The sequence below is a fragment of the Mizuhopecten yessoensis genome, unplaced genomic scaffold, assembly GCF_002113885.1.
Source record: "Mizuhopecten yessoensis strain PY_sf001 unplaced genomic scaffold, ASM211388v2 scaffold9977, whole genome shotgun sequence".
NCBI lineage: Eukaryota > Metazoa > Mollusca > Bivalvia > Pectinida > Pectinidae > Mizuhopecten > Mizuhopecten yessoensis.
Window position 1 is genome coordinate 548,073 of NW_018408317.1, and position 27,583 is coordinate 575,655.

Consider the following 27,583-nt stretch of genomic DNA (forward strand, 5'->3'; position numbering starts at 1 on the left):
GGTTATTCAAACCCAAGGGATACAATATTGAGCAATAATTTATCCTGACGGTTTGAATTTCCTAGGTCTACACCTGGGTCTACATACTCGGTCTATTATGCAAGAAAAGTAATTCTGTAATGGCCTGTAACCATCTGGGAGAATCCTATCCTTTCTGGTGTTTACAAGGTCATGTGAACAGAAACGAGTGCATCATATATTGGGAGAGCCTCTATAACATCATGTACAGGTTTATATAACATCAGGATTTTTACCTGTAGAGACTGCAGCATCGTGTCCTGTTTTTGTAGCACCAATTGTCGTCTGGCTGATCCCACCTGAGAATAAAAAGGAAGCTTTTTTAGATCATGTTAAAGATTATTCTGAATGCCAAGTGATGATTATGTAATGTATGTAGTTCCTTGGAGATTTTGCACCTCCCAGTCAAACAAGTAAAGTATCACAGAGGACAAGAGATCACACTTCAACAATATGAAAAAGTTAACTTAACATTTTAGATGTACACTCTCCTGAGAATACCAAGATATTCTTTCCATATGGGTTGCTTGTAATTTTGACCCTTATTAATCCAATTTAAAGCTTTAAAACTCTTCAATTAATATTCATTCGACCAATAAGATTACTCTGTATTTATGCATTCTACCAATGAGAATGGCTTACCTCTATTCAACCAATGAGAATGCCTTATTTTTATTCCACCAATGAGAATGCTTTACCTCCATCTGACCAATGAGAATGCCTTACCTCCATTCGACCAATGAGAACACTCAGATCCACTTCCCCCTGAGCGAGAGCCTCCTCCGTCTCTTTGGCTAGCTGCTGTCGGAGTTGGAGGAGAGCAGCTTCTCTTGCCTTTTGAATGTTCTGTTCCTCTAGGGCTATTTCCTCTTCCTGTTGATCAAGGTCACTCAAAATTAATCATATACTTTACACATGTAGTACAATTTTCAAGCTTGGTTTTAAAATAATAAGTAATACCAGCATTGCCTGTCACATATAAAGTGAAAATTGACAAATTCCTGGAGCACCACATTTCTGTAATGGCAGTCTTAAAATGCTCTTAAACATGTGTACAATATCATTTATAACCATGGAGTGGTATTCAATACACATGTCTAGACGTGACAATCCTGGATGACTTAAATTTAATCCATGGTGGATATTTCTTATTATTTATTTCAACCCTCCATTTGAAACTTTGGGTATGATGAGTTAAGGCAATTACTTGAAAGAATCTATATTGACCACTTTTACTGGTCCTCCTTATACAGGTTAGACTGTTTGTATATCTGTCTACCGTATAAGCTTCTCCAGATAAACCTAGCATTCACACAGGATGAATACTCAAAAGACTGACCAATTGTTTCTCCAGTTTTTCCATCTCCTCTTTGCTGGCCTTCGCCTTGTTCGCCATGGCGTCTTCCTTCTGTTTCCTCAGCGCCGCCGTCTTGGCCCGTCGCTCATTTAACCGATACTCAATACTGCAAGAAAGTTATGTGTTACAGAACAGTGTTGATCTAGGAGAATTTGATTATGGTTTAATGGGTCATTACAAAGTAAAATGTTAATGAAACCAGTGACTAAGGGACCCCAGTTAAAAATTTCAAAAAAAATGGTAGCCGTACGGTGGAAGAAAAAGATATTGATATAAATTCAAAGGGCCTTTTACTCAATGCAATGGTTTCATTGGACCCATTCTTATTCTTTCCTCAGAGCCAACGGGTGATGGGAAGGAGGGATGGGGGTTGAAAGTGGTATTTATAGTTTACATCTTCCATGGCCCGTCAACACAATATAATGTCTCAAATCTGAGCCAAATGGCAGAAATTAGATAATAGATTGGGGGCCAAGAATCATTTGAACAATTTTCTCATTACATGCACATGGATAAAATCAAGAGGCGGCTCACAACAGACCCTGAAAACCCAGTGTGATCATCTGTACTTATCATGTGACTTACTTCCTCTGTTGGCGCACTTTACTTTTATCCAGCTGATTATTCAGTACTTCCATATTGTGTTGGTGCTCTCGAATGATCTTCTTCTTAGCCCTGTAACAGAACACAATGCTCAAAATCAAACCTAATACCAAGTACATGTAAATAAATTCAAGACAGACGACCTGTTTAAGGATAATAATAATAAGGATGAATGGACAGATTTTACTTACTCACACAAAAGGAACCTCAATAAAATGGATACTGATTGATGCTGGCAAAGTACTTTAATTCAGAGACAAAGAGAAGTAATGGTTTAAACTGCATTGTTCCTTTTATTTTTCACTTATTTGATACCTTTGGAAATGACAGTGGATCAAGATCGTTCATTTGAACAAGCTAACTCTCATCCCAGCAACCTACAGGACATATATCATGGCTCTAGACCTCATGGTTCTGTAGATGAAGTTGTTTGAATTTTCTATCCCATGGTAATATGCTCAATTGGTAGAGCGGCGAACTGGGAAAATGGGGTTGCGGGTTTGTTCCCTAAAGGAAGCACAATATTACTCTCTGTGTGTGTTACAAATGGTGTCCGTCGACGCCCTCCCTGTGGTGACAGGGAGTTAGAACCTGGGTTGTTGTGGTGTTCTGGGGCAAAATGATTTAAAAAAGGGGGAGTAGTGTGGCAGATTTTAAATAATGCATACGATTAATGTCACCTTCTAGCTTTCAGCTTATCAGATTATTCAAAACTGTTGTTTTTACCCAAATTTTGACCTATACTTACTCGTCGGTCAGTTCCACACTAGTGGACAGTACACGGTTGACCGTCTGGTTCTGTTGTTCATTCATTGACTCCTTCTCCACGAAGGACTGTTGCTCCTGCTCATCTAGTTTCTAGGGAAATAAAATATCCAAGTTTGAATACTAGAAGTATTTAATTTATAACACGAAAGAACAAACAATCCAAAATTAAAATCAATCGAAAACCCAACATTCATTCAGAAAATTTAGGATAGAAAATAAAGTGAGCTTCACTTTGATGATCTTTGATATCCTAGCTATCTGCACCCCTGGAATATGTCATGAAAAAATTGAAGGCTCAGTACTGTGCACCACCTTGTGTGTGAGACAAGAAGTCTTGTTTGATTTTTTAATGTACATCAAAAGAATCTCTTCATCACGAAGCAGTAAAATTGACTGGCTTTGAAGTCAGCGGTGTCGCCCCTGTATAATCTGAGAAAGACAGGTATCAGTCAGAGATCGGTCAGGTTCTTTTACCCGAGACCAATACAATAATTCCACGGGAGTGGATGTGTCGTCTGCTCAGTGCTTTTTGTAAGAAAAGTTGAAATTCGATAGAAAAACTTGTAATATATGTTGAACATTATTGCTTCTAGCATTACTGTACAAAATTTGAAAGGAACTGATTAAAAATTGATTAAAAAATAAAAGAAAGTTCTTGCATTTACTACACAATGCCCTTATTTGGCAATAAAAGGGGCATAACGTAAACTTCTGAAATGCGAACTCGTCTGAGCTATATTGGTATGCAATATGTGTACCAAGTTTTTTCAATCAACCCAAGCGAACTCAAGTTATCGCACGAAAACTTTGTTTCGGGCGACGCAACCGCCACTGCCGTCGACAAAGTAATACCTTAATGTGTTGCCTGAAATGCGAGGCGACACAAAAATAGCGAAGGTGAGCGTATAACCCCTGGAGTACGAAGGATGAGACTTCCCTGCAGTCAGTTATCAGTCTCTCCAACATGACATGTTGAGACACTATTTTAATGAGGTTGTGTCAGATTATACATACCAGCATTTTCCGTTCCCATCTCTCTCGTAGTTTGGCAGCCATCTTGTTTCTTTCATCCATCCGTTTTTCTAAAAGCAGCAGTTTTTATAAATTAAAAGATTTCTTGGAAAACTTATATACTAAATGTATAGAAAATGATAATATTTTATGTATATGTTGTATGTAACATTTAAAACATGATTTTGTGATCTGTAGTTCTGCTTTCAACTTAAACTCCTTTGGTTAGTGTGTTAAAAGTCTACCCAGACCTACAGTCTCAATTAGCTATATGGTACGCTTTTATGCAATATATTACAGAGAAGGTTTATAAATATATATGTGTCCCTCATTTGAGGTCTATCACTATCCCCATTATGTCTCTAGCTGTTTGTCTGGAGATCTGTTAGAATGGTCCCCATCTCTATAATATCAAAATTATTAACAAAAAATGACTCTTATCATTCTGATCTTTTGAATATCTTATCCGTTGGATTAAAACTATATATAGGAAGAAAAGTTAGGAGAACTGTAACAGAAGAAAGAGAAATGCAATGGCTTGACAGGATTTTAACCCAGACCCTCCATACTCCAGACTTTTCTTTATAAAATTTTTGGACTGGTAGTAAGTCTATAGAGATCTTATAGATGAATCTGTAATAAGGTCTATAACTGTACCCCTAAGTTCTATTTCTAGACCCTCCCTTTTCCCTGAGGTCCGTAACTTGTCATCCCTGAAGTCTATGAGAGTGTTTCCCTATCCTGAGGTAATGTATACTGAGAATTTTTCACCCAGTCAAATTTTCGCTCTGGGGTCTTAATGTATATCCATAAGTCTTTAACTGTACCCACCATTAAGCTGTTGCATGCGAGCTTTGTGTAGGTCAATGATCTTTTCAGCCTTGTGAGAGTCCTGACCAAACCCTTCCAGCTCTTTTTGTATCTTTTCTGTCCGATTGTTCACCTGTGTAGCCTGATCTGATGACAGTTTCTGTTACAAAAATATCATAATGTATACATAAATAAATAACATAATATATACATAAATAACATAATGTATACATAAATAACATAATATATACATAAATTACATATTGTAAACATAAATAACATTTCTACTTCTATCATTTCAAAATTTCAATGCATTGTATATACTAGCAGAACTTCTACAACTTCAGGAAAAACCCCGAAAATTGTTGTAAACAAATATTGATAAAAATTAAATCTTGTATCAACATGACAAAAATGTGATTATTTTGTCAATAAAATATAGCACTTAACATTTCGCATGCAGCAATTTTACATCATTCTAAATATTGATAAAATGTTTGAATTAGACATAAAGTAGAAAGTAAAATTAAGCAACAGAAATGCTTTAGATATTTTAAAAAGATCAGTTACCATATAATGTTTCAATTTCAGAGTAAAATATTTGCAAAATATACATTAGTGAAAACAAAATCTAGAATCACATCACACTATCTATAAATCTAAACTTTTTATTGTAAAGGATGTTGAAAATAACGTTTCTATGCTAATCACTTGTTGTATTTTTATGCATTTAACTATGCTTGAAAAGTTTGATAATGTACCTGTTTGAGATTGTCAATTTCCTGTAATTCTTGCTGGTCTATCTCCGTCTCGGTGACCTCCATTTCTGACCGCTGTTTCTGTAGGAGGTCATGGAAGCCCTATATTCACAGGTTAAAAAAAAAATCTTGGTTAACTTAAAGCATTTCACAATATAGTACATGTGTATGTGTATATGCAATGAGGGATATTGATTATAATAATTTTATTTCTGAAAATCAATAACCACAACATCATCGAAAATAAATAATAATTTCTCATGATCAGTTGTAAAATTTCTTCTCAGTAAATCCTAATCAATTATTTAATTTAAAGAAACAATCTGAACTAAATGTATTAAAACCTTTTATTTCCATTTTCCTATTTCTATGTAGATGCACTGATTGTTTTTAAACTAGAAAATGTCTGTAAGACATAAATGCCCCCGCTCATGGATGGGACAGGACGGGACGGGACAGACATGAGCAACACTATATGCCCCCCATTTTATGGCGGGGGCATAATAAAATCTATTTCAGTATTGGTTTTATATGGTGTTTTATAGCTAGATTGATTTCCACTACGATAAAAACAAAACAAAAAAAACCATGTTATATTTGTACTTTTATGTTGATTGTAAAAAATGAGACTATTTCACATTTTCAGTTTGTGCCATCACTGTTATTGGACATGCGATGTAACAATATAACATGTTTGCCATAAAATAAAAATTATACAGGTCATTTAGCATTTGTTGATTTTAACAAATACAGTGGTTTTAAGTTCATATATATTTGTATAGAAAAAGTTGGAAAAGAAAATGAAACAACATGTCATTTTGTTTTAAAGATCACATCTGATAACCTAATAAAACTATATCCGGGCAACACAAGATGTCCTCAAAAAGGTCCAAAGATAACACAACTGCCATCTATATGATGTACCAATGAAACGTAACCACACAGGTCACATGACCAAAGGGATGTTGTCAGAAGTAAGCAATTCCTTGCATAGAACAAATAAAGCTTTCAGTTACGAACAAGTTATGGTTTAAACCATATCAAAGATGATATAAACGTTTCTCGCACCCCAAACAGAGATATCCCACATTATAACCCATGCTAGATTTTTCTATCTCGTCCGAACTGTCTGCTTCCTTTACGTGACATTTAGGGGAATTTTTACACTGCGATGTATTCATCCGCACATTAACGGATTGATATCGACACTCTGCATTATAAGTATTCTGTTTTGTCGTTATACGCATTGTTTTAATATCTGATGTTGTAGATAAAATATAATCTACACTGTGAAATACGTTGTCTTCTTTGTAAGGACTGACCACAATTTTACGCAGAAGCAACCAAATGTAGCCTTTTTATCTTATTCTCGCTCAGTGACAAGAAATAGATTTTATTATTCTCGTGAATCTTACCTTCGACATGTCTCCTGTATCTCCTCCCCTTTCTAGCTTCTCCTTTTGTACGGCCCTCTCTCTCTCATGTTTATTTTGTATCTGATTCATACGCCTTAACCGTTTTGCTCTGAGTTTCTCTGCTAAATCTTCTAGGTGTCTGTTGGCTTCTGTCATGTGGGGGAATAAAACAGTCAACGATAAAAGCATTCTAGATTTTCTTAATTAACACAATGACAAAGACAAATAATTAAAAGTATGTATCAGGCGCTAGTGACCTACATATTCCAGCCAACTTCAGTGTCAGGACAGGAATGCATGGTAACGATGGTAACTGTTTACTCACAATAACTCAATAACTTGAAGCAAAAAAACAAACAAAAAAATCACAATACAAATGTCCAAGCATCACAGACATCAGGAGAATGTCTTTTAGTTAAGCAATGAATGTTTTAGCAAATATTGTTATGGTCCTATAACACACATTGCTATTGATGACAAAGTTAATAAAGCCGTGTTGAGTAGGGCTTTATGTAAGTTTGTCAGCAATAAAAATGCGTGTTATATAGGACCATAACAACATTTGCTAAAAATTACTTATATTTACATTTTGATAGAGTACTTATGCTTTATTTTGTTATTTCGAACAGTTTTTGAACAGCAAATTGAGTGCTGACAACAATGAAATTGATGACGTCACAATAGCAAATGTCGTTATAGACTCATAACAACATTTGCCTTACATAGCAAATGTAAATATATGGATAATGTAATATAAACATTGTGTTTTCATATATCTATGTCGTTAGTTAAAAACAACATTCCATTTGATATTGTACAAAAATATTGGCTGGATATGTCAAGAGTTCAATCTAAAATATAGCCGGGTGTCAATTAAAAGGCACTGAAAAATGTTGTTATATGTCCTAAGATGTTGTCATATATAACCTTAACTGTTGTCATATAATTTCAGCTGTTGTCATGTGACTCAGTTGTCATATGACCTGAGCTGATATCATGTGACCTCAGCAGATATTATGTGACCTCAGTTGTTGTCATGTGATCTCAGCAGTGTCATGTGACCTCAGTTGTTGTCATGTGACCTCATTTGTTGTCATGACACAAACAACTAATCAACCTTCACATTATTTTTGTGACGACTTATGAATTTCCACACTCACCCTTTTCCTGTTTACTATGGATCTTCTGAAGGTCCAGCATGTACTGGTTGATGAGTTGCGTGGCTTGTTTCCCACTCATATCCTTATTGTTGACCATATCCTTGACCGTCTCCTCCATTATCTCCACGTTGTCCTTGAGTTCCTCCTTGAACTGCTGGTCTTGTAACTTGCGGAATTCCAAGATTTGTCGCCTTTTTGCAAGACGCTCCTCCAACCCCTGTGAGTGTAAATGAAAGTATTCAGAAATTCTTTCTTTGATTTGAAATAACAGATGCATCACATCAGATCTCCTGATACCGAAGTTGTTAAATGGTCAGTGTAACCTGTGTAAACAGGATTGGTACGCAGTACTGTACATGTGAATGCATAAAAACCAAACAGACAAACCCATTATAGCAAAAAATAAATACAAACTTGAATACTGACATGTCATTAAGGGCGCCCCTTGATGTGCCAGACTGAAACCAATTCCCCTCTTGTCTATATTTAGTCAAAGTAACCTTGACCTTAACCTCGAAAGCTTTTTCAACCCCTATTGCATATCTACCTATACTATCAGTGTCAAATTTTAAAAAGATGAGTATTCCGAGATAAGGATTGAATCCCCTCCCCCCCCCCTAATGGTTTAAGTAACAGTGACCTTGAACATAGAAACTTTTTAAATCACTATTGCACATCTACATTATCACTATTGTATCACCATGTCAAATGTCAAAAAGATGAGACTTGTGGATTATGAGATAATGAATGCGGGGTACCCCCATGGTTTATTTTTAGTAAAAGTGACCTTGACCTTAGATTTTTTTTAATTGACTGTTGCACATCTAGATATCACAGTGTATCACCATGTCAAATTACAAAAAATATTAGACATTTGTATTCTGAGATAAAGACCAAAATACCCCTACCCAAGTCTATTTCTAGTACCAGTGACCTTGACCTTGACCTTGGAATATTTTCAAACCCCTATTACACAGCTTCATATACAATTTCTAAAAGATTATGAACCGATAAACATTTTATGCATTTATGAACTTATCCTGTAGTTATGGTACGTCACCCATAGAATTTTAAAAATATATTAATCAATTTCTACTCACCCTATTTTGTCTTTGGAACTCGTGTCCCAACTTCTTCTCCAGGTTAGCCATGTCCTTCAGCAGCGCGGCCATGAGAGCTTCAATCTACAACACGATTCAATTTTATACACATTAATATACATGACTGTCCAAAATACTTACAAAATTTGAAGTATGTTAAGATTGGGTCCGATGTTACATAAATTCCTTTATCCTCCCTGATATATGTCTAATATAATGTTATCTTCATTGCAGCTACACTACTTTGCCAAAAGCTTGATTTTTTTTTAAAACAAATATTTCCCAATCCGTCTTTAAACAAAATTTGACCTGCTTAAAGTCAGGTGTTCAATTTCACATTAAGGATGCAAGCCCACAGGCTAGTCCACCAGGCTTTGGGATAGTCACTCAACCAGGAACTCTTCACTCCCGTTAGCACCAGTTAAAGAGTATTACCTCATCCTCTTTAAGGTCGGTACGTTTAGAGAGCTCCTGTCTGATGAAGTCACGCTCGTCCTCGTGTAACTTGACAAGCTTCTGTTCGAGCTGGGAGTCGAGCTTATCCACCTCAGTTTGTACAGCCTCAGTATTCTTGTCTTTAGACATCTGTTGTCGTGTCTCCTGTATACCACATAGAAAATTTCGAACAGGTCTAATTTATATTCAAAAAACAGATTCTGGATACTGAATACAATTATTTTTTTTTGAAAATCATTTTTATTTTGTGCACAATTTTCTTTGTATTTAATTTCATGTAAAAAAGCATTCGATCAATTTAAAAGCAGTTTCCATTCCAAAGTGACAGGAATTTAATGATATTTTGTTTATCCTTATATGAATCCAATTCATTAAAAAGGAAATTTAACAATGCCTGTCATGTATATTACATTTGTATCACATAAATCCCTTGCATTCTGGAAGTTATGTGACTATTCACAAAATCTAAGTTCATCAGCTTTCATGTAATACCGCATATTGGAGTTAGTTTGACCCTTTCACCACTGGAGACCATAATGGACTCATCCCAATAAATGCATGGTAGAGTGCACTAAAGTTACCTAGGGGTGAAAGGGTTGATTAGTAGATTATCAACAAGAACTTGACTTATTTAACAATGACTTACGTCTTCCACTTCCTGTTTTTCGTCCTTGTACATCCTAGCTTTACTGACCAGATCCTCCATAACATTGTTCACAATTTCTGACAAGCTAACATCCCCAACCTTCATCCTTCGTAACTGCATTTTCAGCTGTTTGAGGAACATCTACAAAGGCAGAAACAAAGATGAGGTCTCTGTCTAAACATGTTTATCTGTCAGTGAAATTCATTAGTTAGTGGCACCAACACTTAAGTCTCCTGTGGCAAGTCAAACCTACGACAATTGGCGACATTTACACTTGTTAGCTAAGATATCAAATTCAATGTCATTTCTGTCTATGCTATACAGTTACAGGGCTTTAAAGTCAATAAAGGAATTTAAATTCTGTGTAAATTTTAATTTATTTTAGAAAATGCTTTTTTCCAGATAATGCAAGACAACCAATAAATGTACATAAGGTTAGGGTGATGGTTTGTTTTCCTAATTTGCCTTACAATATTTTTTGTTACATTTCGGTATTGTATCAAGTTCTTTCTTATGTCAATAACTGAATGAAAACATTTTCTGATATTACTCTCCATACAATCTGAAATCACAGCTCTTTGTCTAGCCTCAGAATGACAGACAGTATGTAAATGACATGTCCAGCTGATGTCTATATCCAATACTTAGACTGTCTTCATCATCAAGTTACCATGAACTACCTTATACAATGTACATAAACATGATAAAAGATCAAACGAAAGTGAGTAAGATTTCTTCCGATTTGTCTAGAATAATGCTGACAGGGTAATGGGTCCAGATAAGAAAGTAATTTTGAATATATATATATAAGTTTTTTATACACTGCATACATACAAGTAGATTACAGTATTATAATACCACTTAATTAAATTATGCGGGAGTCGGGAGTCAATTCTGACTGACTTACATCATCTTTCTCCCGACGAAGGTCTCGGGTGACTCTGTCGACCTTGTCGACATCCTGTTTACTCATCTCTGCCTCCGCCCCTTCTCTGTAAAATAGACATAGCTGCCTTAATCTACGATGTTGTGAAAGGAAAATGAAAAGTTGGTGGGACTCATAATTTATACACATATATATACTGAATGCAGAATTTTTTCGCCCCCAGTCAATCTTTCGCCCTTCGCCCATGAAATCATTATTTGCCCTGTCTAAATTTCGCCCGATACATTTAATTACTATTCCTATTATGCTGTTTACTTACATTCTCTGTAATGATGAATTCGCCTTCATTATGAAGGGCAAAAACGGCGAAAATTATCAGATATAAAGTATACACCAAATGATGATGTGTAAAAAACAACACATTTCTATAGTCAGAAAATAGTTCTAAATGGGTGTATACGTGTGTGAAACTCTTTAAATGTTATTCACATGATTTTCATGGTTTTTTGTTTAAGAATTTCACATGTTATGATAAATAGCATTTAAAATTATGTTTATCTGGATTGCTTTAAAGCTGGTCCCTCACAAATGAGCCTCTTATACTGTACTTAAAACTTACATGGTGTCCTTTACGAGGATGTCTCCGATACCGTGACAGAGGGCTGGATCCAAAGGCGGCTTCTCAACGTCTGGATCAGCACCTATCTCCTCCTCTTCAGTCTCATTGTCTTCTCCCCTCTTTCCTTTCCTTCCTTTCTTTTTTCCAAATTTCAACTTTTTCGATGTTGGTTTATCTCTTACATTGTAAGCATATATCTAAAAAGACAAAAAGCATGGTGATTTATCAAATGAAATCTAACGATTAGATTATTTACCAATCTGCAGCTGAAGTAAATGATAGACAATTAAATATATATAACTGGCCCTTCCCCATTCTCCTCCTAACACTCTCTAATAATCTTCCAACAGTATTCCCTAATAATGTTCCCACTGAGCACTTTCCCCCTGTCTTCACATAATCCTCACCTTTTCCGCCAGACAACACAAACCAGATCTTGTTCAATTCCACAGAGACACCTGGACCTGTATTCATGAAACCGTTCTCATGCTCAAGCATGAATTCTGAGCTCAAATTAACCAGCTTTCTGGTAACTCAATTAAATCATGTCAAACAATAAAAATGTCAATTGTAAACATTGAAAAAATTATTTGTCTTTAAGTCACTTCAATTTTTTCTCTCATTGAAAAAATCTTAAAGAAATTAGGCTTGAGCACAAAATATGTGCTTAAGCATGAGAATGGTTTAATGAATACTGGCCATGGGTCAGTTGGTCAAAGCCTTGCTGATATTATACCCCAAAATTAATCTTTTTCATATATTTATTTTTTCAGAAAATCAAAAATGATATTTTCACGATTCATTGAATGGCTTAAAATGTCAATCATAGAGTATTACTGTGCAATTTTAGCGTATTAAATTGTGATTGTCAACGTTAATTTTTCAGTAGTAATTAATTTCATGTTTTTCAACTAAAAAATCATGAATACCATGCATGCTTATGAATTTGTCCTAACAATATTAACATCTGATTTGATAATATTTAGTTAAGTTTCAAGGGTTTTTGTTGTTGAAAATGCTGATATCCCTGACGAAAAAGTTGTGCTATAAAAATGAAATATTTGTTGCTGAACTGTATATATTCTATCAGACGTAGAGCAAAATTTGGATATAAAACGTTTGGTCCGAAAACTCCTTGACAGTAATCAGTCAAAATGGGCTCTGACAATTACTGAGTGCTTAATTTATACAATTCATAGGAATCACATTTTGACAATTAAGTGATAAATAATTCTGTATTTTGTGTCAGAAAACTCACCACATCTGAATTGTCGTTCCTCACATGTACTGCCTTTTCCTCCACTAGCTCCTCCTCATCTTGTGCCTGATATTGAAACAAGAGATCTTACAATTCAAATTCACACTAAACTGTTAACTTATGAATTGTTTTTAACATTTAAAATCAAAGATATCTAGGTATGACCTAGAAAGATGCACAGTTACATCTCTTATTCTTGCATCTTAAACCATCACATAACAGATATATTTATTCGTAACACAATTAATTAAAAATATTACCTGTCAATTAATTAAAATCGTACTCAAGTGTTCTTGAAAAATCACCAAACTGTAGTTCTTTAAAATCACCAAACTTTAGTATAAGCCAAAGACATTTTTAACAAATCAACATAAAAGTATAACCAAAATGACCATACATCCAAGTTTAAGCAGCAAGAACTATAACTAACAACACAAGATTTTCTGGGTAAAATTTACCGCAATGACCATGAAACAGGTATTGTTGAGTACATATCTGACCACTTTTTTAGAGAGAGGAGGCAAAGTGTTTCAGAAAGAGGCATCTTACAAAAGGTTTTAATTGAGTAAATTCAAGAAATATGATAATTAAGGTTAGTTTCACTACCGATAGACTACACCGATAAAGTTATCTCCCTTGATAAGGGGGTGGGGGTAGGAATCCCTGGAGTTTAAGTGTGAAGTAAATTATATGATAAATAATATCATATACTGTTAGCAAAAAATGAAATTTATTACTTTTCATGAGCATATTTATCCACAATAATGTATTCTTTCAAAAATATAGACACAACAAGTATGAAAGCAAAATATTTGATGTTGCAAATGAATATTTTAAAAGCATGATATATATGTGAACTCATAACTAAAATTCTGAACTGTTGCAAAGCTTAATTTCTCATGGCAAAAATGACATTTAAGAAATGGATGGTATCAATTTTATTATAACTTACAAGGTCATTTTGTATATAATGTAGATCTCTCATATTATTTTCAACATACTCTACATGTATTTGTACATCCTCAATACTCCAGGGGTTATGCTCACTTACGCTCTCTTCACCCCTGGAATTTGTTATACCAAAATTGAAGGAACCAAGATTGCTATTTGATTGGTCTCAGATAAAAAAACCTGACCAATAGCTAGGCTGATACCTGTCCTTTGAAGATTACAGAGGAGCGACACCCCACTTCAAAGCCAGTCAATTTTACCATTAGGCAACTGCATAATTGTTTTGATGTACATCAAATGATCAAACTAGTCTGCCTGCCTCATCAACAAGTCGGTGCACACTGAGCCTTCCACTTTACTACGACATATTTTAGGGCGAAAGTGAGCGTAAATCCTGGAGTACTGAGGATGATATTTGTATAGAAGGGATGAAGCACAGTAACATGAAGTTTTTTTAGTGATAACATGAATGATAGAGGGACAATTAACACAGAGATGTACGTTAGTGTGGCATGCTGATTGTGATGAAATGAAATGCTGATAACAAAAAAAATAGCCAGCGAAATGATTTTTTTTTTTTAAACATATCTTAAAACCACCTGTAATACATTTACAAGGTTTATTTAAAATGTTTGTGATAAACTCATGAGGTCTTATATTAGTTCTACTGATTTTACTGCAGAAGTTGCAGAAAGGGCTTGTGTCGTCATGTATGACTGCTATATGCAGAAAGGGCATGTGACCTCATGACTGCTATATATATAATATGTCCACAAGAATGACCCTTAAAATTACATATAAAATCTTTTAAACATGTACTTCACGTACGGTTCATGAGCCTAACACTAAAGAGCATACTACATGTAGTAATATGGGTGTCAGTTTCACTTACATTTCTTAAATAAGGTTTTCAGTGGAGAAAAAAATAAGAATTTTAAAGAAAACATTTTTTTTTTAATAATATTTTCCTTAATCCCAGAAATGCTCTTTAAGAAAAATTTATCAGTGTATATAATATTTTTTGGTATTAAGAAACTATGAGCCTTATACAAAATCGAAAACATTGTATCTGCAATATTAACATTTCATTAATATCCATAAGAAAAATATTTTTGGATAGCTGCCTATATCAAAATTTTTTAAATTAAAATATCCTTTTTTTTTTTATAAAATGAATGTTGGGAGTGCAAAAATATTTATCTGTATGTAAAATTTGAAATTTGGAACATCAGTGATAATTCTGCATATGCGAAGTATTTAATTTTGACAATTTCTGTTCCATATATACAGCCATATCGCAAAGCAAAATTATTCTATAATCTAAGAGTTAGTCTACATCTAGCAAAATATGTACACATGGGTTTGCAATGTGCTATATATTCTGTGCTCATATTATATACTAACTACACTACTTTGACTATATTTTCATAATGATACACTTTGTATTAATCAATTAGTAGTTCTAAGTTAATAACAAGTCTAGGTAAACATCAGGTATGACAGAAGTAAAAATCAAATGATGCAAAAACATAAAATAGTTTTTTTGTGGAAAGGTCTGCTAGTTATGCATGCTAGTCTGGTACTTAGAGTAAATCCATTTTTTTTTAAAATTTGGATGCATAACTGCATCTTAAATATGATTTTAATTTGTTCATATATTTTTAAACAAAGATCTATACATGACTAAATTTAAATTACTTTGTTGAAGTTACCCACGGAGAAACACAGAAATAATGTATTGTATTGTATAACATAAACGATGTTTGTCGCCAAAATATTTCACTCCTAATTTATGCATTGCTGCTCTTGAGCAATCAAATCAATGCTTAAAAAAATTCAATTCCATTTGATCAACATCAGCTGTACAGAAATAAATATGGAAAACTAAAAATAGTTAAAAGAATACCGTGAAATATCTTTACATGACAAACTTAATTTAGTATACAACACATCATGCAATTTGTAAATATAAGTGAATGATGGCTGAAAATTGAATTATAATTGTTACCTTCCTTCTCCATAACTGCAGGCAAAATCAAAAGAACACAATGTATACGGTTGTTACATCATAATGCAATCACGTCTCTATATATACACGGAAAAAATACATGTGAGATGTCTAATTGTGATAAAAATGCTTCTAAAGAGTTTTTCTGTTTTAACAGAAGTTTAACTGTTCAACTGTTAAACTTTCATCATACTTCGGAAATAATTGATTCTTTGTTGGAAATCTCTTTCCAATTTCACAATACACTACAGTTTTGTTAAAAAAAAACAATTGATGCATTGTTACACAGGTACAGCTGAGATTTTGATCTAGATTTCCTGACCTAACTTGACACATTAAGTATATAACTCTCAAAATTGTGAAATTATCATGAACAGGTTTATTTCTCAACTACAGTAATACAGGGTCAAAGTTCAACTTCAGTGTTTGATGAAAAAGGTATTTTTGTTGTACATGTATAATTTATAAAACTAGTAAAAAAATATTAAAAGCAACAGGAGTGAAGGGCATGCTGAAATTGATTTGTTATAAGTATGCATCTTAAATCTCGGAAGAAAAAGCTAATAGATAAAATAAACTTTATTTATTTTACAACAATTATGAAAAAAGTTATTTCAATTTATATTATTCACTCTTGTTGACCCGAATGTAATTGCGCAGGGAGTATCAAAGTGGGAGGAAACTGGAGTACCCGGAAAAACCCGCTCTGATCGGGCAGGTGACCCCATACCTTCACATCCAATAGGGGAAGGGAATTGAACTCCGGCCACCTTGGTGAAAGGCAAGCGCGCGATTCCACTGCACCACCCAGCCACTAATAGATAGCTAATCATTCAGAAGGTAATTTGCTTCATAAATAATCTTTGGTAGTAAATGTTGGGGTAACATTCGAAAATTATACCAGCAAAAACACAGTACACTTTCTTCAGACATTTAAACCTGTACTTTCTAATGACTACAACTGTATACATTGTACACAATGTTACACAGCTGCCATAATTCAAACTCAAGTCAGCCTTAACCCTTTCAACCCTACGTAACTTTAGTAGACTCTACCATGCATTGATCTGGATGAGTCCATTTTGGTCTACAGTGGTGAGAGGGTTAAACATTGCAATGGTCCATTTTTCAATCATGCTGTACAAAATGTCAAGGTCATACACCTCAAACATTCCTTTTTAGAAAATTGTTGCTTGTATATTTATTAGCCAACTTTTCTCTATGGTATGTCTATGCATGTTAAGGTTTAAAATGTGAAAGCTACACCTAATTATGAATTGCCATTCAGGTATGTATGAAAATGATTACTTTTTCTCACTGTGAGTCATAAAGGTATTACGAGGGATTCCCCCCAAAAGATATTTAACTTATATTAAATACATATACAATTTTATGAGATAGCAGGCCCCTATTCAAATGTATAAAGAAAAGATTTTTTGTTCTTCTCTGTGGGTCATTCAGGGTCGTACCGGAGAGATCCCCCCCCCCCCCATAGGTATTTAGCTTATATTATACTATAAGATAGTACTGTGAAATAAATTGAAAAGGTTTTTTTTCTTTCTGGTCTATATTTGCTTTATCAGCCGAGTCCCAGAGCTAGAGCTACATAGCTTAAACCCACTTGACTTTATAGCCAGATGTATATATATAATAGTCTTTATGTTTACCCACCATCAATATATCCAAGGATAAACTAACAGTTTAAGAGCTGTTATATTGTTCAACAGTTCCAAAATGTTTAATATACACAATACCTGCGGTGTGCCATATTGTTACTTATGTAGGCGTCAGTTTCATACCACACAATTCTTTTCAATAAAACAGTGACACGGCAAAATATGTTCATATTGTGTTTTATAAAGGAATGACAGCATAATGGATACATATTTTAAAAGATATATCTGCTGGGTTTTTTTCTGAACCATATACATATTGTCATTTTCAGGTTCTGTACGTACGACAGACTATTTCTTAAACAAGGTTACCGAAAGCGGTACATTATATGCCCGTCATTCATCGATTGAATAAAGGGGCATAACTCTGTCAATTACTGTTTAATAACAGTGGTTATTGAACTTGTCTAAGCTTTTATAGTAATTAACCTTCCAATGAAGTTTGAAGGTAATCTGCTGAAAATTACTCAAGATATCAAGCAGACACTGTTTTGGCAATTCATTAAAGGGGCATAACTCAGTTAATTATGGTTGGAAAATGGTGGTATCAAACTTGTCTGAGCTTTAATGGCAATTAATCTTCCTATGAAGTTTGAAGTTAATTCGTTGAAAAGTACTTCAAATATCAAGTAGACACAGTGCTTAAAGCCCTAAAAATCACCCAAAATCCACACACAGGCCACTCACAGGATAAGATAATACATTTGTATGTCCCCATCTTTCGAAGGCGAATTAACAAAACAGAGCCTTTTTTCACATTGGGTCACTTATTTGTGTAAAATTCCTTAAGTTGATCTATATTTTTTTGTGTATTTTATATGCACTGGACTCTTTTTCATCATAGAATCAATTTAGTATTTCTAATTCAGAACGGTTTGGAATCTGTTTTAAAATACTTTGTCCAGTTGCAACATACTAGACAACAGAGAAAGGAGAACCCAAATTCTTGTCAAAGACATACACGTAAATACAATTGTAATGTACAATGGAAAAGTGCTACCAAACTTTTGTTCTGTTTACTAGACAATGAGGCAAACATTACTCAAAGTCTTTTTTCAAATACACTAGACCACAGTGCATAAACAAATTATAAAGTTCAATGGATAAAAGAACTGTCGATTTTTGATAACTTGTAATATTACCTAAACATTAAATAAAAGGTAACTCAGTATTCTTGGAAATTTGTTCTTTTCCTTTCCCTAAGTAATATTTTTACAGTAATAACTATTAATTGAAAGCGCAATATAAGATGCTATTTTTTCTATTTAGACCTTCCTGTGTTTACTACTTCTTGGCACAAAAAAAAACAACCAAAACATATGTTCTGCTGTATGTATATATATTGTTATCGGATTAATTAAAAGGTTTGACTCCAGGTTGTTAAGTATGAGAAGCATGGATTAACATGTACCATAAGGCTTTTAATTTAGGTGCTCGGTTCCAAAAGATCATTGATAAATATGAAATTGCAACCACTTAGGCTTATTAGCCATTAACTTAGTCAACCCGACCTAAACCGTCTACCATACAAATAGGATTAAGAATCTTTACACTCTGTAAACACCTAGCTGTAATCAAGGGTCAAATCGGGAAATTTATGTCAATTTTACATTTACCAATCGGCTTAGAAATACATACATACACACAATGACACATTGTGAAATATATATTGCAACTGCATTGCCACTGCAAAACATTTTTAAAGCAAGATTTTGAAAAAAAAAAAAAAAAAAAAAAATCAACTTAACAATATGTAGATGGGCTTAACCAGGTAATTATTACAGGACAATGAAAAAGCTTTAGCTGGCATCTCTTAATTCCTAACTGCAATATGTCTTGGTGGGCTTGTTACCAAACATGGATAAATATGGTGTTTTATTCAGACGAATAGTCTCAGTAGTTGAAATTGGTTGAACTATAATCACACTACATATCATGTACTTGTAGCTGTTCATGTATATTCATTTTATTTAACACGATTTTGTATGATTTTGCATAAATTTATAAGCCGATCAGAAATCTTTTAAAAACGATGCTAACATTCAGAGGTGAAAAATATATTTTTCTACTGAAGGCAAATGATGAAAGTAAAATACACAACCCCATTGTAACGGTACATTTAGAATGACAGCCATGGAAGTGCAAAAAAGAATTGATGGCGTTCAGTTAAACAAATGTTAAAAGGAGATTGATGGTCAGTTGTTTCGGACTTTGCAAAGGCCAGACTGGGAGGTTCACAGCTGAGGACTTCTACACCCTAAACTTCAGCAACTTATCCAATGTTTTTCCTACATTGATGAAGTCAATAACAATAACATTGGTCCAGTTCCACACAATAGTTGGACCATTATAAGACACCCTATAGTATTCAGTCATATTCTCCTATAACTGTTTTTAAGATATGAATGAATCTTGTACATTTTTTGTTATCTTTCTTTGTGGAAGGGAATCATTGTCGTTTTATATGGACAAATACCTTTGATCTCTTCAATGAAAAACATGTCACCTTGGTACAAACTACTAGCTGCTTCCTACCAGCTTGTCCAATTTCTCTTTAGCTCATTCTGTAGAGTGTAAAGACTAGTAAACCATAGGTTCTGGGGGTTCAACTCCTAGGGAAGGCATTACAAGCATACTGACCTCTAGATCTATTGCAAACTGTTAAAATAAACAAGAATTCCACGAGAGTGGATGTGTGGCCTGCTCAGCGCTTTTAGTAAGAAAAGTATTTTGGCTTGAGTTATCGCGTAGACAGATATGCCAAAACGTGGAAAGTTGAAACCCGACAGAAAAACCCTTAATATGTGATGAACATTATTGTTTCTATAGCATTACCATACAAAATTTGAAAGAAATTGATTAAAAAATAAAAATGTTCTTGCATTTACTACACAATGCCCTTATTTGGCAACAAAAACTTCTGAAATGCGATCTTGTCCTAGCTATATTGGTATGCAATATGTATTTAACCAAGTTTGAGTTCAATCAACCCAAGGAAACTCAAGGTCTCGCACGGAAACCTAATGTTTCGGACGACGCAACTCACTGCCACCGCCGCCGCCACCAACAAGGTAATACCTATATGTCGCCTCGCGTTGCAGGCGACACAACAATGGGATTACTATTGTCGCAAACCCTTAACCGTTCTTCATAGTGAGATTCACAAGTGAAATTCTACAAAGACCCCCACCCCCGAAACCTTTGTAATAATCCAAGTTTTGCCCGAGTTTCCTCTGGCCCTGAACCCAGACTAAGACATTTTGACAGATAGATGTCCCACTGCGCACACCAGACATCTATCTGTCAAAATGTCTAAGTCTGGTGTCAGGACCAGGGGAAACTCAGTCTATCCCAAGTTATGTTATAGATAACATATTGGTAATTTTCGATGTGCAAAAAAGGTAAGCGTGTGCAGGAGTGCCTCAGAGATAATTCATCTAGTAGTGTATCTAAATTATTCATACATCCTGCTAAGAAACAACATGCACGGAATATAGATTTGAGGTGAAGTGTAGCTATTTTTATAAAGTACTGCTACCCACATTACACAGGGTAGAGAGATATATTGTGAGTGCTAGTCCTTCAGGTGAAAATAGATATTTACTTGTATCCCAATCGATAAATGTTCACGTAAATAATGTTGTCATGACAACCAGAAGCTAGGGAATCAATAGAAAACGGTGTATCTCCTTGGAGAGCTCATTACCTTACATTAACAAGGTGAATTGCCTGCTATATTGGTCACGGAATCATGATAGCCAATCAATAAAATTATAACCTATATATTCTGTACTGTGTAACAATTACATCATGAAATTTCAACATTTACTACAAATCTATCAACAATAATAGAATTTCTTCTGTCCTGTTATTGATCATTTCAAGATAGATGGCCTAACTCAATAACCTGACATGAAAGAAAAAAGGATTTTTTTTTACAATTTTATAAGTACAATTTGTCCTTCTTTAAATACATGTATAGAGAGAAAAAAGAGTGAAATGAAAATAAAAAGTAAAATGAAAGCAAAATAAATCTTTGCACTGGACAAGAATTGAAGCATGTGAAATATTGTTATGCATAATACTCTGTAGGGAAAAAAAAGAACACGAGATAAATAAAGTTTGAACAGATGTTTTTTTCCCCAGAAATGTAGTTTCTGTCTAAATGTTGGATATATTATATACTAGGACTGAAAGTATTTCAATCATAAACATTGTTTGTGGTCACCAAATAAATTACATTTAAGTAAAATGCTGTCCGTCTCAGTACCCACAAAACATGTTGGGAATAAAGACACGAATGATGACTAAACATTTTGCTTAACCTAGCTAGACATGGGCTTATGTTATCTAAAAATCCTGAGGGTCATTGATCTATAGCCTCACTGTTGACTTCCCAAACCCTGGGGACCATTGATCTATAGCCTCACTGTTGATTCCAAAAACCCTGAGGATTCCAAAAACCCTGAAGACCATTGATTTATAGCCTCACTGTTGACTCCCCAAACCCTGAGGACCCCCGATCTATAGCCTCACTGTTGATTCCCCAAACCCTCAGGACCATTGATCTATAGCCTCACTGTTGATTCCCAAAACCCTGAGGACCGTTGATCTATAGCCTCACTGTTGAAACACCAAACCCTGAGGACCCTGATCTATAACCTCACTGTTTAACACCCCAAACCCAGAGGACCCTCAATCTATAGCTTCACTGTTGTCACCCCTAACCCTGAGGACCCTAAATCTATAGCCTCACTATTGACACCCCTAACCCTGAGGACCCTAAATCTATAGCCTCACTATTGACACCCCTAACCCTGAGGACCCTCAATCTATAGCCTCACTATTGACACCCCTAACCCTGAGGACACTCAATCTATAGCCTCAATGTTGACACCCCTAACCCTGAGGACCCTGATCTATAATAACCTCACTGTTTAACACCCCAAACCCAGAGGACCCTCAATCTATAGCCTCACTGTTGACACCCCTAAACCCTAAGGAACCTCAACCTATATCTTTACTGTTGACCCAAAATCCCAAAACCCTCTGGCTATAAATAAACTTTCCAGGACTCTTATTGATATTACTGCTAACCCACAGGACCTTGACTTATCAGGTGTCAATGTTGATATTGTCTCTGGGGTGACAACAGCCCACATAAGCATAGAAACTATTTACAGTAGAATACAGGATGGTACTTTGATGTGAGTGAGTACTTACACATGACAAGAATTGAATCTGAAAAATCAATCAATGACAAGAGTATTAATAGTTTATCCGATCACGAACATATTGGGAAGTGTAACCGGTGAATAAACAAATACATATCTGTTTAAATGCATGTGGGTGGAAATTCCAATTTATCTGTCGTTACAGCTTGTGTTCAATAAACACCCCATAAACACCGATCAGAGTATCGGTGGTGTTTAAATTTCGGTTAACTGAAATATATATGCTATAGAAGGACAAATATTTAGTCATCAAATAGTTTTGCCATCAACTGTACCCAGATTATGCTTAATAGATATTGTAGTGTACATATATATGTTAGATTATGTTGGGTATAGGTCATGGTTAGATACACGCAGCCAGACACAATGGATTGTTTTCATTCGGCTGCTGAATTATGTACAGGGTGTATTTGACTAGTACTTCACCACACAACTACACATGTCAAAGTGATTAACATTACTGACATTTCAAACATCATCTCCGTGGTGTGTAATTCCTGTTTAAAATTAATATTCTAACTTGAACTAATAATCTATAGTCACAGCTTAATTATGTCTCTATAAATGTAATTATCCCCATATTCTACACTATATAGTCTAATGCCTATTACCAACTCATCAGGACGTCATTAAAGTTCCATATTCTACACTAATGCGTATAATATCTAGGTTTAACCCATCAGGACACTCATTCAATGTAAGGTTTGATTAGCTTAAAGTAGACTGCCCCAGTGCTCTGTGCTGTATTTCCAACAAAGAAGAGTTCCAATTTGTTCAACATTTTCCTGACTTGGAGCAGTTGCCTGGCAATTTACTATAGCAAAAAGATATATTTAGAAAAACGTATTTTCATATATTATCCTTTTTCACAAAACATCTTTGCCACAGGGATTTGATGCTCTGCCGTCTTGATTATACAGTCGGAATGGTTAATAATTTTCTGCATCATTACTGGATATTATTTTAAAATATTTCAACTCCCTAAAAAGGACAGCAACCTCCAATTTTCTTTGTACATAATGTATGACATATAAGGGGAAATAACATTAAAAACTTAATTTAGGTAAATAGCAAGGAAAGCGATGGGATTCTCTAACTTAACAAGTCATCAAATTTTGCATGTAGCATACAAATGTATTTTCTAAATTTTCAAACTCATAACATGGAGAGAAAAATCAAATAAAAAATAATTCCTAGTACACGCCTTAGTAAATTTATTTTGTTCCACTGGTGTTTTGTGCTCATCAACATATTACAGTTTACCAAAGCTTTCAAAAATTGAGTTCGCTTTACCATTATATATGAAGGTTCGTGACATATATATAAGGTACACACAAAACGTTGCAACTTACAGGTATTGAAATTATGTGCTGAAGTGTCATAGTTTTTTCAAGTTTAATTGATCTATAAACAATGCTTTTGTATGTAGACTGTTTTACCCAATGAGTTATGATGTCTAATCTGATATATTTCTCTAATAATTAGATGAGAAAAAAAATGAAGGTAAACACCACAATGTGACTTTCATGACATCATCTGACATTGTCCATTGTGACATCACAATGGTCGATGTTATCTAAGTCCGTGATATTACACATATAAAAAATGTATGTGATGGTGTTATCAAATATTCAGTGTGCCATGCAATGAAGATGATTAAGATTAGCATTAATTAAGGAAAAAATGTGGATTGAAAGTAGGTGAAAAATTCACATTAAAACTGACAAGAAAGGTTAATTAGACTAACGAAGTAATGTTGTTTGGTAGCTTAATAGTCCACAGAACTTTTTAAAGACCCAGCATGAAATCGGTTAAAAATAATTGATTGTAGGGGAAATCTATTAGACCTAATTAGAAACATTTTAATTGCAGCTTTCAGTAGCGATTTCAAGGCTTTCACCTGACTTTTGACATTTAGAAACTTTAGAAGTCAAATTAACATTTTTAGCTGAAATTTGTAGTGTCAAAGTACTGGTGAAATAGACATGTCTTTTCAAACCCGTGAGTCAAAGCTCACATTTGGGAGGAAAAACTTAATCTCAGAAATGTACATAGACCTCGATCAGTCCATCGACGCTCTACCTGTTTCATGGTCATTGTTTTGATATTTGGCTTTGTATTATTACAAGGCCGTCTGTTAAATTAATTCCTGTTAATGTAAGTATAAACTTGACCTGTTGTGAAACGTCAACGAAAGTAAAAATTTATACAGTGTTTTGATGGTTGCCCAAACATTTAGGATAAAAGCCAAATTAAATTAATCTACCAGTAATAAGAGAAATATCACTTCAAAAAAATTGGTTTGAATCATAAATAAGGAAGTTTCATCAAAGAGGCTTACAATCCTTTTCTTCAAACATTTTAGATATTCTAGGATAAGCTGTATAAAAAAAACATGGGAATCATTCAGATTTGTTATTACCTGTTTCTTAGCCAAACTTCGCAGACAACATGGCACCAATAGAGCTGTTACGACGATTCCAAATATAAGGCCTAGGAAGAACGCTCCAAATATCCAAGGCTCATTAACAGTTAGCTCACTTGATTCATACTCCAGTTTCACAGGGACACAAATGTCTGATGGACTAAGCGGGTAGGTTGAAATATACGACATGTCTTGTTTCTTTCAGACCTATGGCGATGTCTGCATGTATCTTTCGTTTCTGTCACCTACAAAAAATACCATCAACATAACTAGTTAACTACCGGTACATGAAAATATCTTTTCATGCTTTTTTCATGTTACACATACGGTAAACCTTCGGTCAGTTCACTCAAAATTAAACAAATATTGTCAATCCTTTTCGAATTACACGAAATTATAGCCGCTAAAATAAAGAGTAGTTTGAACTATACAAGTTGACATCGGCAAAAATCACGGCAAAACAGTCAAGTCATTGATACGGAACAACGACGGCCTTAGTTATTGAGATATATATATGCAAATCTGGAGATGAATAATGGTATATATATCTTTCTTATATTTACTTACATATTGATAATCATTTATTAAGTTCAATTGCAAAGCAGAGATAAGGATGTAGGCCACAAAGCAGTAGATATTTTCTCGAGTAATAACGAAAGTTCAGTTGAAACTGCAATTATGTATAGTCACAATAACAAGCATATAAAATTCTAGAAGTCTTCTTTTTATAGTCACTACAAAGTACAATGGAAAAACATTACAATAGACTGTAACAAAAAGCTCTGGAGTCCCGACTCATTGGATATAAACCCCGGAGATGTTGTTTGACATTTTGGTTACCCCCCACAACCTTGAACGTTATTTCATTGGTCAATCTTCTAATTATGATATCATTGAGTAACAATGCTTTGGGATGTAATCTTCCGTTGTGATATCATATTTCATTGAAATTTTTCTTTGGTTTTCTAGATAAATATCAGAATGTTGTTGGAGAAAAGGGTCCCTAAACTTGTGATAGTTAATTATCATGGTTATCTAACTGGCGTTAGTTAGTTTTCAAAATATTACCCATGCACATACATGTGTGTGGCAGATGTTAATTTTCACTGTTACAAACGGTGTCCGGGGCAATCCCTGCGGTGACAGGGATTTAGAACCTGGGTTCTTGTACTGTTAGAGGGCGACCACATTTAAACAGGGAGGATTAGTGTGGCAGATTTTAATTGTACATTAATCAATGTATGTTTACGGTCGTCTTCAAGCTTTGCTTTAGAGGGAATTTCCCTTTAATTCAGTGGTAAAGTGGTGGGCTGGGGACTTGGGGGTCACGGGTACGATCCCCAATGGAAGCACACTACTCTCTTTCTTGTTACACATTACGTGGGGAAAATTGAGGAAACTGGTGAAAATACATGATTTTTAAAGAAAATTCTCAGGGTAGTGGGGTTTCCTGAAGCCCCCAAAAAAACTCTGGATCCGCCACTGATCATGTAATAATAATTTTTGTACATTGTATGACCAGCAGTGTTTTTTGGGCTGCAGGAAACCCCCCACCCTGAGAATTTTCTTTAAAAATCATGTATTTTCACAATTTTCCTTAATTTTCCCCACTTGGAGAACCCCCCTGGAAATTTGGACCCCCCCCTAGATAGGTCTCTGGATCTGCCACTGGCAGACTGTGCATGTAATATCTGTATATATATGACAAGAAAAACTTGGGTATTGAGAATAGAGCTAGGATCTTGGAAGACAATTTTATGGCCAGAATATGTATATAAGTAAAAGAAATTCAATGCACATATTGTATTCACATAATGTATTTATCATTCCACAAAAGTTCAGGTTAAAAGCCCGCCTGAATTTCAAAGTTCCATGATTTCTCCTTCAAATTCTACAGAATTTAATCGTTGTAGTCATCAAAACAGTTTTAAAAGTAAAGACTGACACACAAGAAACTGTGTTTGAATTTTGAAGTTAAACCAGGAGCAACCTTAAATCAGTAAAAACTATGAAAATAGTATGTGGAGAAAGATCAAGTGATGAGTTATCTCCCCTGTAATTCAACAAAAATAGCATTGCGCTATATATGTGACATTTGAGTGTAAATGATTAACCATGCTATCAAATGTATGCATGTAAATATCTGCTAGTAGTCTTTAATTGTCAATGCAACAAACCGTGTTCGACTAATATCAAAATAGATCACGTTGGATTGCGCAGCCCTTTGAGTTGTCCCCCTTGATGTGGAATAGCATCCGATATACCCGACCCTAATTAAATAGTCCATTTCTACATATCAAGACATCTTTATTTTCTAAATGTCGCATGGTTCTTGTGCCAAATTATTTTCTTTTTCATTTAAGTCATGTACTGAAAGTAAGGGTTGGAAATCAACCGGTTATATGCAAATATAAAAACGGTATTTGG

The 27,583-nt window shown here is 34.6% G+C and overlaps 1 protein-coding gene across 4 annotated transcripts in view; it reads right to left on the reverse strand.

Moving 5' to 3' along the window:
* The window catches only part of LOC110459141 (trichohyalin-like), a 43,098-nt gene that overhangs the window by 15,291 nt on the left and 224 nt on the right, over positions 1–27,583 (reverse strand). For 2 of the 4 annotated variants that reach the window (XM_021511246.1, XM_021511244.1), the window contains exons 2-20: positions 25,154–25,401; positions 22,721–22,738; positions 15,825–15,839; positions 12,866–12,931; positions 11,608–11,804; positions 11,010–11,094; positions 10,103–10,243; positions 9,436–9,600; positions 9,001–9,084; positions 7,901–8,117; positions 6,741–6,889; positions 5,329–5,427; positions 4,589–4,727; positions 3,761–3,828; positions 2,727–2,836; positions 1,961–2,050; positions 1,358–1,481; positions 745–891; positions 255–317 (exon numbers count right to left, since the gene is read on the reverse strand). In XM_021511246.1, coding sequence (XP_021366921.1) covers positions 255–317; positions 745–891; positions 1,358–1,481; positions 1,961–2,050; positions 2,727–2,836; positions 3,761–3,828; positions 4,589–4,727; positions 5,329–5,427; positions 6,741–6,889; positions 7,901–8,117; positions 9,001–9,084; positions 9,436–9,600; positions 10,103–10,243; positions 11,010–11,094; positions 11,608–11,804; positions 12,866–12,931; positions 15,825–15,839; positions 22,721–22,738; positions 25,154–25,345 — 2,169 coding nt within the window. In that variant the 5' untranslated portion in view covers positions 25,346–25,401. The remainder of the gene's footprint in view (positions 1–254; positions 318–744; positions 892–1,357; positions 1,482–1,960; positions 2,051–2,726; positions 2,837–3,760; positions 3,829–4,588; positions 4,728–5,328; positions 5,428–6,740; positions 6,890–7,900; positions 8,118–9,000; positions 9,085–9,435; positions 9,601–10,102; positions 10,244–11,009; positions 11,095–11,607; positions 11,805–12,865; positions 12,932–15,824; positions 15,840–22,720; positions 22,739–25,153; positions 25,402–27,583) is intronic. The other 2 variants (XM_021511245.1, XM_021511247.1) reach the window with 2 other exon arrangements.